Raw genomic sequence first — 15,210 nt, 5'->3', positions numbered from 1 at the left:
AAACTACCCAGTGAGGTACGGTGAACCTGCCCACAGCCACACCCCTAAAGAAAACCAGTTCTCCCTCTCATAAGAGCTATTGATTACCAATAGCTCCTCAGAGGGTGGGACTTCCTGCCCCCCCCATGCTGGGATATTTTGTATGGCTTGAGATTGCACAGGCTCTGCCCCTCCTTTCCTCATTTTTTTCTTTCCTTCCAATGGGAATCTGTTTTCTGAGGAAGAGTAGGATGACATTAAGACAGAACCATCGGGCAGGTGTGGTCCTTTAACAAACGCCACCGTGTGCCCTTCCAAAAGAGTAAAGGGTAGTACAATTCCCAGAAAGTCACAGTTTTTAAAACGTGTTTTTGTTTTACGTGTTTGTGTGTTTTTCCTGGATGCATAGTCTGTACATTATATGCATGCCTGGTGCCTATAGATGCTGTAAGTGAGGACCAAATCCCCTAAAAATGGAGCTACAGATTTGTGAGCAACCACGTGGATGCTGGAAACTGATCCTAGTTCCAGTGCCCTTGATCATTGAGCCATTTCTCCAGCCCTGAAATCACAAGTTCTTTAATCTCGTGACGAAATTATGCATTCTAGAAGGTCTGTGCAAATGAAAAAAAAAAGGGCAGGAGCACATTTGTAAGGAGCCTTGAGGGAGGAGGAGAAAGCGTGCCATACAGTCAACAATCCCTATTTGCAACTATGTTTCGAGGCAAAGGGAGATAGTGGCCTTAGGGACCAGGTGTCACCTTGTACTCTCAGAAGTCCATGGCATGTAGGACCGGGAGCAGAGCCGCAAGAGCACCTACTATGTGACAGGAGCACTTCATGTTCATTGTGTGACGATGCTCAAAACAGTCCATGTAAAGAAGGAGCCACTGAGACCAAGGCCTGGCATGCTAAGGAAGTTGGCTGCAACACTAAGCCCAGGACCAGGTTCACACTAGGTCTAGAGGGAGCTGAAGCCCCGGACTTTCTAGGAGCCACGCCAATCTGCAGACAACAAACACAGAGCCTTCTATGACTCTGCTTACTGTGGCTGGTGAGAGATGACTGGAGATGGAGCTGTTGGCTCACAGGAGAAGTAAATGGCAGGCGTTGCTAGATTCTCCAACCTTTCTCTGAATGTCCCGGGGACCAGAGCAAGCCCTGGACCTCTCGCTTCCTAACTCAGAGGTTTCTAACAGAGGGCGGTTCTCCCCTTCCAGGGACACCTGGCAATACCTGGAGATAGGTTTCTGTTGTCACAACTTAGAGAGGAGTTGCATTGCTGGCCTCGAATGAGAGGAGGCCTCCTGCCATGCATGGAACACACTGTCTTCTCTGCTTTGGGCAAAGAATTACAGAAGTCAAGATGTCCATAGCACTGGGGTCAAGGACTTTCCGTTCTTGGTGGCATTGGATGGCTGCCTGGCTTGGCAGGGCTGCCGTGGGATGCCGAGGCTCCCCAGTAAGAACATGGCCAGATCTCTTTTCCACACAACCATCGCCTGCCCCACTCAGGTCTGAATTTCTTGGGCAAAATACATCAGATTACATGTGAGTCAGAAACAGAAGAAACCAGAGACATCCCAGCCTGGAAACTATCCAAACATTGTGGTAAATCATTCAAACTAGGAGCATTTGTAGGAGAGAGAAGAGCCAAGATACTTACAGCCAAGAGAGCTGATGCAAGTCTTTGAATATTCCAGGCCTGAGAGCTGTTATGCAGTTATGGCTGAGATATCTAAAAACAGTATGGATGAGGTCATTAGGAAAACGCCACACCACAGTCAGCCACGTACAATTAGACCGATTCGATCCTAAGGTCTGGGTATCTGCTGTTACAAGCACGTTTCGAAGGAGTTGAAGCAGAGGCCAGAGGGACCAGGAGGTGCCCCTAACTACAAGCCCGGCTGGGTCACACTATGACCAGGGCAAGCAATGTGGCCAAGAACAATATTGGTGGCTCCTACATTCAGTCGGAGTAGGAAGAAAGGCCACTAAATATGTAGAGCAATTCTTACTAATGTCCTTTTTTGGTCACATTCTTGGTATGTTACTATTTTAAGAAGTATATATTCAATGCGCTATGGGGGAAGGATAAAATACTGAGATGCTGTGGAAGTGACCAACAGCAAGAAGGCAATATTAAAGACGGAAACTTTGGATAGTTAATTATTCTTGTGCAATGAGAAATTTAGGTCCCTTTTTGTGGTAAAGGAGATCAAACCTGGCCTTTCGTCTCACTCATTAGGCGAATGCTGTGAGCTACATCCTTAGTCTTAATATGAGAACTGTAGATTTAAGAGACCTTCCATTTCCCCACTCCCACCCCTGAGTCTGCCTTTGTAATCTTTTCTTCGAATGATACCCATAAGATACTCATGAGGGATTACTCACAGTATTTGTAGATTATATAATCCAGAAAATGCTTTCCTGGATATGTGTGTGATGCAGTTGTGCTGGAGGTATCTGTAGGGACAAGACAGGAAGGTCAGGGGCTTGCGGTATACAGGCTTTCAGCGTAGATGGCTATGTAATGCTCTTTCCCCCCTTTCTGCCTGAAGGCAGAGGGTAAAATCAGATCATAACGCGCAATTTTGGTCTTATGTTGCCGGGAGGCACAGTGGCTACAAAGCAAGACAAGGCATGCAAAGAGGGTTGGCCATTTGTGATTTGGACCACTGACGTATAGTGATGTGTGCATGTGTGCGTGTGTGTGTGTGTGTGTGTGTGTGTGTGCGTGCGTGTGTGTTGCACCTAGTCTTCTTTTATTCCGTCAGGACCTCCAGCAGCCCTCCTTTCTAGCTGGTAGGAGTTGCTGACCCTGGAGACCAACTAGTTCCTCTACTGTATGTCTCAGCTCCAAGCTGAGCCTTTCGGTCACCTTCCTCGTGTTCTCACGCCCAAAGGAGGAGCCCTTTGAGTCTTTTCCATATCAAGCAAGAAGCAAATATGTCAGCGAGGTGCTCAGGGTCTCAGCCACTGCCAAACTCCGGCTGCCATGCTATGTCAGCTTTCAGGCCTCTGAGTCACAAAACTATGTAAAGAACACACACTTCCTTATGATTCTCAACATGCAATAGGAAGTTAGCCCTGAATCCGTCTTCCCTAAGGCCGGCTGCGGCAGGAAACAGCCATACTATAGCAGTGACTACTATGTAAGTGAGTTTTATTTTTGTACAGTGTATGTGTGTGTGCGCGCGTGCACGCACGCACATACCATGCTGAGGATTGAACCCAGGGCCTTGTGCAGGCCAGGCAAGTGCTTTACTACTGAGCTACGTGGCCAACCCTACATTATCTATGGTTTTGATGTCTCTTATTTCCATCTGAATCAATGCTTACAACATTACCCAAGGGCTGTGCTAATTGTTACGGTGTCCTACTGGAAAACCTTGGGCAGAACATGCATGCATTTGGTGTCTAACTAGACTTTACATTTTATTCTGCTGCACTGGAATTATTCCCTGCCAGAGCTTCCCAACTGCGACAGTTTGAATGCCATTAGCCCCCAGAAGCTCATAAGGAATGGTACTGTTGGGAGGTATGGCCTTGTTGAAGGAAGTGTGTCACTGTGGGGGTGGGCTTTGAGGTCTCTTTTGCCTAAGCTTCGCTCAAGTGTCAGACACTTCCTGTTGCCTTCTGATCAAGATGTAACCAGCACCATGTCTACCTGCACGCCGCCACGCTCCTGCCACGGTGATAATGGACTAAACCTCTAAAACTGTAAGCGAGTGCCCCTGCCCCCCCCCCCAGTTATAAGCGTTGCTGTGGTTATGGTGTCCCTTCACAACAGAAACCTGGCTAAGCCACCAGCCTTTCCTTAGCATCAAGAGTGTGTTACAAAAATGACAAGAACTGAACGTCATTGCGCCTCAAGGCAGCAGGATGAAAAAGCCAAGACCAGCTTCTAGCATATTAGCCATCCTCAGGGCAAAATCAATCACACGTCCATGCACATGCGCACCCCCACGGCAGAAACCGGTGCTGATCCAGGGCACTCCAATCTCACCTGTGCCCACCTACAAAGCACCAATCCCAGCACTGCAAAGGAAACCTGAAAGGAGGTGTGAACTCCTGCATCTTAACCCCTCCCACCGACCCCAAGGCCCCCGCTTGCTTCTTGCACTAATGTCTGCGGGGAGACACATGCAGCAGAAATCCCTCTCTGGGCTTATGACTCCACTCTGAATAGGACAGACGGACACAGAGCAGTCTCTGAACCTCAGAGAAATTGTCTGGACATCATGAATTTGACGGCAATATAAAAGAAAACGATAAAAGCACACACTACGTTAGTAAAGGCCAACGGAAGTTTCTCGTCAATATAAAATCCACTACTCAAGTTAGGGCGGTTCCATTTTATTTGAGATGATTTTTAATCCGAGGGTGCAACACGTGCTTTTCCTCCCTCGTGAAGAGATGGGTGCCCTTGCAAATTGCGAATGCCACTTGGTGCTTTGACATTAGAAGCCATAGGAGAGAGGCACTTAAACTGCAGAGCTGTCTTATTCCTTCATTGCCTGCAGCTGGTCCCCCTCTCACCAACATCACTTAAGAATCCAGTTCCTTAAATAATGGAGAGCCCCTGGTCTTAGTTTTAGCTGTTGGCTGTCGCTGCAGAGAGACTGCGAGTCTCAGGTCTCAGGTCTTAGGCGTAGACTGCCACACTTAAGGCCTCTCCTTTGGTGTCGACTTTCTGTTTCCAGAAGAGCCGTTAAGAGAATCCGAGAATGGAAACATGACAAGTTGGCAAGAGGTGCCTCTTTCGATTCCAAACCGAGACACGAGTCCATTAAAAGTCTCTCACACCGAACAGCTTGTCTAAGAGTAGCTTCCTGGATCACAAATCCCGGCTCTTTCAGCTATCAAAGACTTTTCAAGCGAAACACCAGGGTCTTAGGTACCAGACGAAAGCAAATAAATATCTTAATGGCTCACATGCTCATAAACTATATTTAAATGCGACATTGTGTACTTTAGAGCCAGGCAGGCACCTTTAATTATGCTCCATTGCCTGTGACTGATTGCCTTTAACAGGAACTCAGGTTAAGAAGAAATACCTAATTTTTTATAAGGTTTGTGTTACAATGAAGAAGAGGATCGCTGTTGGTTTCCATGGCAGCGATGATCAAACATTAGAGTCAACCCCATAAATTATATTTTATTTCTCTGAAAGGTCATCTCAAACTACTTTTTCTTCTTCTTTGGCTTTAGAAAATGCTGGAGCTTTAAGAGATTATTAGGATAACGAAATCGATCCACAGTAAAAAGAAAATTTACATCCGTTGAGCAATGTTCATGCATCTGGCGACTAAAATTAAATTTTGATGAAGGAATCGTTTTTCCCTCCAGGTCAGGATGACCACAACTCTACGCTGGGGATTTGGAGGGGTCCAGATTGGAGACTCAGTGGACAGGAAGTTCTGTGCTATCCCGGGGGCGACACAGTGTGTATCAGCAAGGAGAGTTAGTCTCTACCTTTTGGACCCTGAGGAAATTTGGGAGCTGAATTATGCAACTGTTTCCATAGTCTTCCTTCCAGTGGCTACCAGCTACCTCACGTAGGGATGTGGGCAGCGGGTGAGGAAGGACTTGGCTAGAGACGCCGGGTGTTAGGGCTCCTGTCTAAACATGTTAATGATCTCCATGCCTCCTTGGCTGCTCATCTGTCCCCACAAGCAGGAGACAAAAAGCACAGGATGGAATCCTGCCTGGGACAAGACTGACTGTCTCAGCGGAAGCTCTGGGCCATACTGACCAATCTCTCTCCCTCCCTAGGTTTTCATTGCGATGGTTAAGTACCACCATGCTCATCAGAAGCCCTGGCCTCTGATTGTGATGCTCCTACTCGCTAACTCTAGGTCTTAACTGAGTCCCTTAACCTTTGTACACGCCAGCTGGCTCATGTCTAAGGTGGTCTAATTAGAAATTCTTACAACTTCTAGGATACCTGATAATAGAATTTGTCAGCATTTGGATCCTAAATGTCCCCTGAAGGCTCAAGTGTTCAAGGCTTACCTCTTTGCTGGGTGCTATTGAGAGGGACACAAACTTTAAGAGGTGGGGACTCAGGTTACTGGGGGCACTCCCCTTTTAAGAGAAGAGTGGGCCCCCAGATTCTCCTCCTCATTCACATCTGTTTCCTTGTAAGGAGGCTTCATCTTCTTCTCACCACCTGGTTCCAGGACAGGGCCTATCTGTCCTGCTCTGAGACCTCCCACGCTGGGATCAAATGAAACCGTCCCTCTTTATAAACTGATTGTCTCGGGTGTTTTGTATAAGTGACTGAAAGTTGACTCTTTATTTGAATAGAGGTTGTCAAACAAAACTCTTGCCATTCTTTCTGTGACGCCGTTAAATTGCTTCTCTGATGGATATCATGCATGCAGGCACAAGCACAGCATTGATTGATGGAAGGAGCTTGTGACTTTAAGAATTCCTAAGACATAGAAGCTTTGTGGCTCTGGTTTCCTCCCTAGAGGACCCTCGAAGCCTAGGGCTAATGTGTAGCTATGGCAGTGTGACGATGGCAATCTGATCAGACACTCTAGGGCGGAGCAGATAGGTGCTGACTGTGGGTAGGACTTCGTAGCTGATGACCAGAGCCGGTACAATGATAGTGTCCACCCACCCACAGTTCTATGAGGTAGCTTCCTCCAGGGGTCTGCTTCTTGTCTGAGGGTACCTGTCTTTAATTTCATGAACATGGAATCACTGATAGTGTTTCCAGAGACTTCTCTCTTACGCTAGGTGTTGAAGGATAAAACATAAAAACATTTCTGCCAAGGATCTAGCATGTGCCGCGTTCTTTTGCTGATATTGTTAGACTGATTATTGGTCCTCTTGGCAGGTGTAGCCTCTCTAGAGACCCAGAGGAACTCTGCTCGGAAGGACTGGGAGACAATCACCCAAGCTGCAAATGGCCACTGTACTGAGAATCTGTGAGTTTTCTACCCACAATATCAATAGAAGGCATCGTGTTGACCAGTGTAAGTATTTTTATTCTCTATCCAATATGACTCTTTAAATACTTTAGTATGAATATATAAAGTAGATTAGTGAGGGGCTGGAGAGATGATGCAGTGGTTAAGAGTTCTAGCTACCCTTCCAGAGGACTCATGTTCAGTTCCCAGCACCTAAGTGTGGTTCACAACCATTTGTAACTCCAGTTACAAGAGGTCTGTTGCCCTCTTCTGGCCTCTGTGGGCACTGCATGCATTTGGTGCACATAGATGCAGGCAGTTCAAAGACTCATACACACAAAATAAAAAATAAATAAAATCTTTTTTTTTTCGAGACAGGGTTTCTCTGTAGCTTTGGAGCCTGTCCTGGAACTAGCTCTTGTAGACCAGGCTGGCCTCGAACAAATAAAATCTTTTTAAAAAGTAAAGTGATGCTGGGTGGTGGCACACACCTTTAATCCCAGCACTCGGGAGTCAGAGGCAGGTGGATCTCTGTGAGTTCAAGGCCAGCCTGGACTACAGAGTGAGTTCCAGGACAGCTAAGGCTGTTACCCAGAGAAACCCTGTCTCAAAAAGCCAAAAAAAGGGTGATGATTATGAGATTGCTTTGTGAGGAAGGAGCAAAGCAAAGGCATTTGAGTCCTATAAAGTGACAGTTCATGAAACTTGAGGTGTCGGGGTGGAGGTCGAGGGTTCACCACCAGGCTTCCACAGAGATCATCTCTCATGACCAGGTCTCAGTTATTGTTTCTCTTGAATTCTGGAAGCTTGTGGTCTCTTTCTTTCTAGCTGGATTCTATTTATATTTTATAACTAGGGTGTATTGTCTCCCCAGATATACTAAGATCATCATCATCAACATCAGTTTTCCTCCCATTGTCCTGGGAGTCAGGCTGTACCCTGTCACTACATTTTAAACACAATGACTATTCTTGTCCGTGATTTTTACTTTTTTCCAAATAGAAAGCACATCCAGCCCCTCTGATCTTGCAATGCCATCTGCAAATAATATTAAGGAAAGACTTGAAACTACATACTGAAATATTTTATCTCAAGTTCAAGTCAACGCTCTGAGAATGGTTTAGTGAGATCATACTCTAAACTATGAAGTGGAAACATAATCTTCTTTCCAGGGCTTTACTTTCTAATCTTATATTTAGAACCAGAGTTCGCAACACATATAAAAATTATTCAGTTTTGTTCTCAGATCAAAAGCACCTTAAAACACCACCATGATTTCCTCACGAATCTACTTATAGTTACTTACATCTTTTTGAGTTCTGTGTACTTGCTGAAAACTTTGACTGGAAGACTGTGGATTTTGTTTTTCTTAAGAGATCTGAAATAAAAGTCAAAACAGTTTTCCTTGTTACTTTGGGACAAGCTTTCATGTGTCCCATTACATACCCCAGGCTAGCCCAAACTTTTCTTGATCTCCATCCTCTCTCCTTAGCCAGTTGCTATAATAAACTACGTAGGGTGTGATGATTTCACTGTCTCTCTTAGTCTCTGGAGAAATAAACAAAACATAACAACAACTAAAAGCAAAGACTACGGAAGATACCAACCACCAATGGGGGCGTGACCACGCCGATCCCAACTACCTCAGCCATGCCCCATGAGGGTGTGACCACCCCAGATCCCCACCACCTTGGCCACGCCTGATGAGGGCATGACTACAGATTCCTGGCCTTAAATCTCTTTCTGCAAAATTCAGGAAAGTTGGCACGATGTAGAACAGCTAGCTTTGTGGATCATCCTATCCTTGTGGTCTTAGAATGATTGACAGCTTTAAAAACGAGATGACGTAAGCCTGCCCCTTTCTTCAGCAGCAGGGCTGCAGCAGTCACAGGACACATTCAGGCCATAGGACAAGCACTCCAGGCCACAGACAGTCATCATGAGGTGAACATTAGCCAGGCTCATCTAGGAGATCATATTTAAATTGTATTTTCCTACAGAGGAAGCATGTCAGCCTCATTGGTGACTAGTTTTAGGAGTTCCAGAGGCTGGATAGATGGTTCAGTGCTGAAGAACACTGGCTGCTCTTGCAGAGGACCCAGGTTTGATTCCCAGCATCCACAGAGTAGCTCACAACCATCTGTAACTCTAGTTTCAGGCTCTCTGGCACCCTCTTCTGACGACTGTGGGTATTGCACACATGTGGTGCATATACATCCATGCAGGCACCACTCATACATAAAATACAAATAAATAAATCTTTTTAAAAGTACTTTCAAGTATTTGCTTATTTTACTATTAATAACTTATTACTCTGGAACTACAGAGTTTTCTGTGGTTTTGCTGAAAGTTTCGCTACAAATCTATGGCTCATACTCACAGTAATGTCACATTGCTAGAAACCTTTGGCACAGCTTTTAACTCAGTGTTCATGCATTCCAGTTCGTTCTCTCTGCAGGAACAGTGTGGCGGATACTGGCTGAGAACTAGGGAGAAGAGACAAAAAATTGTACCAGAAAAAAAAAAAACCCAAAGCCAAAGCCAGCCAACCAAGCAAACAAGTAAACAGAGCCAACCACATTTGCTTATGACAACTACTTATTCAACTGCCTAACACTTTATATCTATTAATGGACTCCGTGAGCCCTTCATTAAAAACAAAGATTCTCTCCAAATCAAGGATAGACCAATGGGGTGTTCCTCTCATCTCTAGCTTCTTTCCATAGTCATCTCAAAGACATTTAACATCTCATAGAACAGGAGGGAACTACAGTGGTAAACAAATAAAATCAGACCATGCACTGAAACAAGATGAATTTCTGGTCAGTTCAATGAAAAGCATCGTTTGTTCAAGTAAATCTCCATGGCGATGGCTGGACCAACTCAATTCAGGAGCCTGAAGCCGTTGCTAAGTGAATGCTTACTGATGTTACTTTGGTCCGTATGGCCCTTGGGAAATGCGGTAGAGGAGCAGAGAAAGATGGGGAGGATTTTAATGGAATCTATAATTTCTCCACTGACCCTATGGATATTTGATTTGATGCAGTTAAGAAAGTGAAAGTTAATTTTATTTATATTATTATTGTAATTGATTAGTGAGCTGTTTTGACACAGGGTCTTGCTAGTACCTTACCTTCTGCCTTGACCTGCTGAGTGATGGTATTCAATACCTGTGACACGGTGTAGACCCAGCTTCTTACTATTATGTGTTGAACTGTCAGTATAAATTCTTTATAATTGCCCATCCTTTTTTTGGATCACAGTTAAAGTGAATTTAGTTGCATTTTGGCAATAAAGAGTCCATAGTTATCCCTGGGTCCCTAGTTCATGCGAGAGGTGTTCTCAGCACGTAATGTTTTTGGAAGATATTATGTGGTCTGCATGATAATTGGCTCAATCCAATAGAGATAATGTTAATATCTTTGGTAAATGTTTATTGACATCAAGACTATTATGGCTGTATTGCTAGAGTGAAGGCACTTAGCAATAAAAGGATTTCATGTGGTCAAACTGGGCATGCCACTTAAAGCAGGGACATGATGGGGCTGATGGTTCAGGCAGCAATGGCTCAGTGGTTATGAGCACTGGCTGCTCTTGCAGAAGTCCTGGGTTCAGTTCCCAACACCCACATGGCAGCTCACGACCATTTGTAGAAATAGGGGATCTGATGCCTTCTTCTGGCCTCCTCGGGCACCAAGCATGCATGCAGTACATGTACATGCGTGCAGGCAAAATACACACATTAAAAAATAAAAATAAATAAATCTTTAATAAGGCAGAAATGTGGACCCTTCTCCACCCTCCCCGTCTTGCAAGGCAGTCATGCCCCACCCTCTTCTGTGGATGGTACTGGAAGGCCCTCATCTCCTTCCTCCTCAGTCTTCCCGAGACATTTCCTAGGCTCAGAGTCATCGCCCCTGTCTGTCTGCACTTGATGTTGTGATACTTGGCATCATCTTTGTTCTTCCTGCTCAGCTGGTCCAGGGATTTTTTGGCCATAGATCCCTCTTGGTTGTGGATCTGTCTTGTACTCGGCAAGACTCTCTAGTGTCCCTGCTCAGCCTTCAAGACCTAACTACCAGGAGCCGCCTGTTCCACCCGTCTAAGAATTCAGACAGTCGCAGCCAGACATGGAGTCCCAGAGAAGACTTTCTTTTCTCCCCCGCTCTGCATCTGAAGGGGCCCTTTTTAAACATCGTGTCCTGATCCTGAGCTTCCTCTCTTTAGGGTTAAAAACTAAAGCACACAAACAAGGACCCAGCCCAGTCAAACACACAGAAAAGTCATAACTGGTGATTTCCCACTGTGTGTGAAGCGAGCTCCCAAACGAGATATACTAGAAAGACCGTAAGAATTTTCAGTTATGTTTCTTACTAATCTTGTCATTTCTAAATTAGATTTTTTTTTCTGTGTTGTTGTTGTTTTTCAAGCAGGGAGAACTTTAAAAAAGTGTCTCAAGGCAAAACTTTAGTCTGGGTAAGCCGGTGCATGAGGAAGAACAAGTTCACTAAGAAGAGCAAGCCAAGCGCACAGGGCAGGAGGTGCACTGGCTTTTACTCCCCGCTTAGGTGACAGTGGTTTTCTCCATGGCCTGGGCTCTTGACCTCATGGTCTTTCATGATTGGCTAGTTTTTAAAGAATTGGCACAAAGAAAATGAAGTGGGGAAGGGGTCAGCTACTTTAGCTCAAGAATGTTGACGGGCTTTTGTGTAAACAAAGGTTTTTCAGGGTGTGTGTGAGGAGGGGTGGGGGAATTAATACTTTTTCATAACTTGGTGGGATGGATAAAAAAATTTGAATTTCCTGTCAAAAACAGTTTGCCTAATATTTGGTAGAAAAGACTCCTATTCATTTAAACACTATTTTTTTTTTTAAAGTCAGTGAACTGTAGTCTCCTTTCTTTTATCCTGCCTTGGAACAAGAAACTTCTACAGTGCGGAGAACCTGTGTGTAGTAACAGCTGGCTCAAGAAGCCTGAGTTAGGCCCCTAGGACCAAGGGTGAAGATCTGCATCTGTTCCATCAGCAATATGAGACAGCTACCTCCCTGTGGCTGGTCGCTTGGCCAGGAGATTGCCCTAGTCCACTGGGTTGTGAGGGCTGCACTAGGCCAGACACTCCATTCTCTGGACCAGAAGGAGTTTTCTCTTAAGAGGCCTTCATGGCTATATTCTGTCTCTCTGGGAACCCTGGAATCCTCTAAGAGCCAGATTAGGGATCAGAGCTCCCCAACACTTTTGTATTTTTGGCCTCTGGCAAGGGTGAAGCTGCCAAAGGCTCCTAGTCCCAACAACATTTAGGAAAGAAACTGGCCTTTAAGCTAAACTACCTAGGTGATTTTTTACCTTCAGTTATCAAATATTTTTTATTTTATTTTATTTAATGTGTGTGAATGCATGTGCCCCACATGTGTGCAGTTCTATGGGGGCCAGAAGAGGGCATCAGAACACGTTAGTTACACGCGGGTGGTTGTGAACCTCCATGTGCGTGCTAGGAACTAAACCCAGGCCCTCTGCAACAACAGCCAGTGCTCTTAACCATCTCCTCAGCCCCAATTTTTCTTTTATCTTTTCATATGTGGACTCACTACACAGCCCAGGTTTGCTCTGAACTCAGGATCCTCCTGCCTCAGATTCCCGATTGCTGGGGTTACAAGTACAAGCCACTGTATCTGGTTTAATTTCATTTCTATAGATTATGTATGCATGGACAAGTATACGAGTTATGAACTGGTATTCTGCAGTGCATCCTGCAGTCTTTCTCTGGTATGGGGGTTGTTTTCAGGGCCCTCGTGGATACCTAAATTTACAAATGCTAAAGTCCCTTCTAAAAGTGGTGCAGTGTTTGTGTAGGAGTTGCATACAAACCCCTGCATCCGTTAGTGTATCTCCAGAGGCTTCAGGACACTGATTATAATATGAATGCTGATGATATAGTTGTTATACTATATACATATTTTTAAATTATTATATGATTGTAACAGTATATAACAATATAGAATATAGACATTAATATTAGCAACTAGATTTTCTGTACAAATTCAGCACATGTATAGTATTTTTAATCAAACTATTTCTGATTTGTAGTTGGTTGAATACACAGCTGTGTAACCCCTAGGTGAGAGCCCCAATTGTATGTGAACTCTAAGTGTAGAGTTTTGTTGTTGTTGTTTATTTCTTTGCTTGTTTTTCAGACAGGGTTCCACTATGTATTCCTGGTTAGCCTGGAACTCACAGAAATTGCCTTTTTCTGCTTCTCAGAGTGCTGGGATTAAAGGTGTGCATAACCAGGCCCAATGTCAGTATAGTATTTAATATATGTACATTACACACATAAATGAAATTTATGTATACTAACATATATCAAACTATATATTCATCTACATATGTACACACACATACACACACACATCCAACTCTACTAGTAATACAGAAGTCAACCTCCACAGTGCGTGCCCCAAATCCTCTAGGGGCACGCTGCAACCTCCTGAGTTCAGCTCTGCCTCCCAGCTCACACTTGAAGAATCTCAGCACACTTACGTAAAGGCATTGTGCAACCTGCATTGGATAGCTACCCGAAGATCTTACTGGCCTCGTTTACCTGCGGATCCCCTTACCTCTTCTATCTCCATCCGGGGACTTCACAGCCGCCTCAGTGCACTGCTTGGGAGCATATCCCCATTCCTGGCAGAGCCCCATTTCTTACCGTGGTCTTCCATGCCTCCCTGTGCAGCCTGGAATCACCATGGCTTAGTGAGGATGTCTTTCCGGCTACATGCGAGCTATTTGTGAGTTAGGGACACACCTTAATCAGAATTGTACTTCCTATGTCTGGAACATAGTATGAGCTCTTCGTTGAAAAAAAAAATCAAAAGAAATAGAACCTCATTGTCTGTCACCATTATTGATAACGTGACACCAGAAATGAGCATGCAGGGAGATGGACCAGTTCGTCCATCTTTTCCTCAGGCCCACAGGCAGATAGGACAATCATTACCAGTGAAACACATTGACCCGAAGGGAACTGAACCTCGACAGCAGTCCCCCCTTATCCACAGGGGACACATTCCAAGACGCCCAGTGGATGATAAAAGCCAGAGATAACACCAAATCCTGTATTTACTGATTTCCCTGTGCCTACATGCCTCTGAAAAAGTTCAGTTTATACATCAGGTCAGTGAGATTGAGAGTAACCAATAACTCAATAGAAAAATCATAGTGATATCCCATGACCAGTGTTACGTGAATGTGGTCTGCCTGTCTCAGGGCATCATCATCGTTATTGTAAGCTGGAGTCCCAGCTCCTCAAAATGTTCATTTACTGTTTTGGGACCACAGTTGGCTGCAGTTTGTTGACACTATTGACAGCAAAACCTTAGATAAGAGGGGGCTGCTGTTCCCGGATAAATCCACCGCCACCATCACGTTTTCTGCAAGCTGATACCGTCTTTGAACCAACACCACTTACAGCACTCCTGTGTTAATGTCACTTTACTGACATTTCCATGGACTGTGCCAAATATGGTCGCCCATCCACTAGTGTCACCTGTGGGGTGGTTGATACGCATCGGTTAGTCTAGAAATCAGATATCATACCACAAAAACAAAAGTATAAAAATTTCATGAAATCAAATTTAAGAAAAAAAGAGAAATCCTGCTCAAGCAACAGAATGATTTTTTTTAATCTAAAAATAGCAAGAGAGAGTTAAACACATACTCCCGGGCATTTCCTGCTTCCTCTACTCACAAGGATTTCAGACATACATATATAATATATATATAATGCAATTATTGTTTTTATTGTAATTACAATGGTCTTGGTAAGTAGCACCTATTTCTAACACTGACATTTTGAGGCTTTGACTTGAGTTTTGGGGATTTCACTCTGCCCTGTGGAGATGGGAGGGCCTTGTGTAATGGGGTACTGAGGTCTGATAAAAATTGGACCTTCCTTGTTTTGCTTTGTTTCTTGGGATTGAACCCAGGGCCTCACACATGCTCAGCATGGACTATCTCACTCCTTGCCAGATTTTATTTTTAAATAAAGCCAAAAGCAAAATACCTTTTAATAAAGAGTGTTAAATCCTATCAAGAGAAATAACAGTGCCTTGGTTTGTCATGCCTTAAGTCTGTCATTTGCTATTGTAATATTCTTGTTTGATATTCCTTTTGTATTATCAAAATTGCATATGAATAATATATGCATACATATTTGCAAAAACGTGCCTATTTTGAAACTTCCTTAATTTGGGTATGTGCTATAGAAATGGTAAGATTTGCATTGTAATGGCATCGAAGTCCACACAAATC

At 44.3% G+C, this 15,210-nt stretch overlaps 1 protein-coding gene across 1 annotated transcript in view; it reads right to left on the bottom strand.

Annotated features, from left to right (window-relative positions):
- Rxfp2 (relaxin family peptide receptor 2) overlaps window positions 1–15,210 on the bottom strand; it is a 57,282-nt gene that overhangs the window by 25,273 nt on the left and 16,799 nt on the right. The window contains exons 3-7 of the mRNA XM_050161967.1: window positions 14,369–14,446; window positions 9,283–9,388; window positions 8,209–8,280; window positions 2,374–2,445; window positions 1,646–1,717 (exon numbers count right to left, since the gene is read on the bottom strand). Coding sequence (XP_050017924.1) covers window positions 1,646–1,717; window positions 2,374–2,445; window positions 8,209–8,280; window positions 9,283–9,388; window positions 14,369–14,446 — 400 coding nt within the window. The remainder of the gene's footprint in view (window positions 1–1,645; window positions 1,718–2,373; window positions 2,446–8,208; window positions 8,281–9,282; window positions 9,389–14,368; window positions 14,447–15,210) is intronic.

This window comes from Alexandromys fortis, unplaced genomic scaffold (assembly GCF_014885135.2).
Source record: "Alexandromys fortis isolate MF-2015 unplaced genomic scaffold, M_Fortis_MF-2015_v1.1 scaffold_118, whole genome shotgun sequence".
NCBI lineage: Eukaryota > Metazoa > Chordata > Mammalia > Rodentia > Cricetidae > Alexandromys > Alexandromys fortis.
This window is presented reverse-complemented; position numbering and strand designations above follow the sequence as displayed.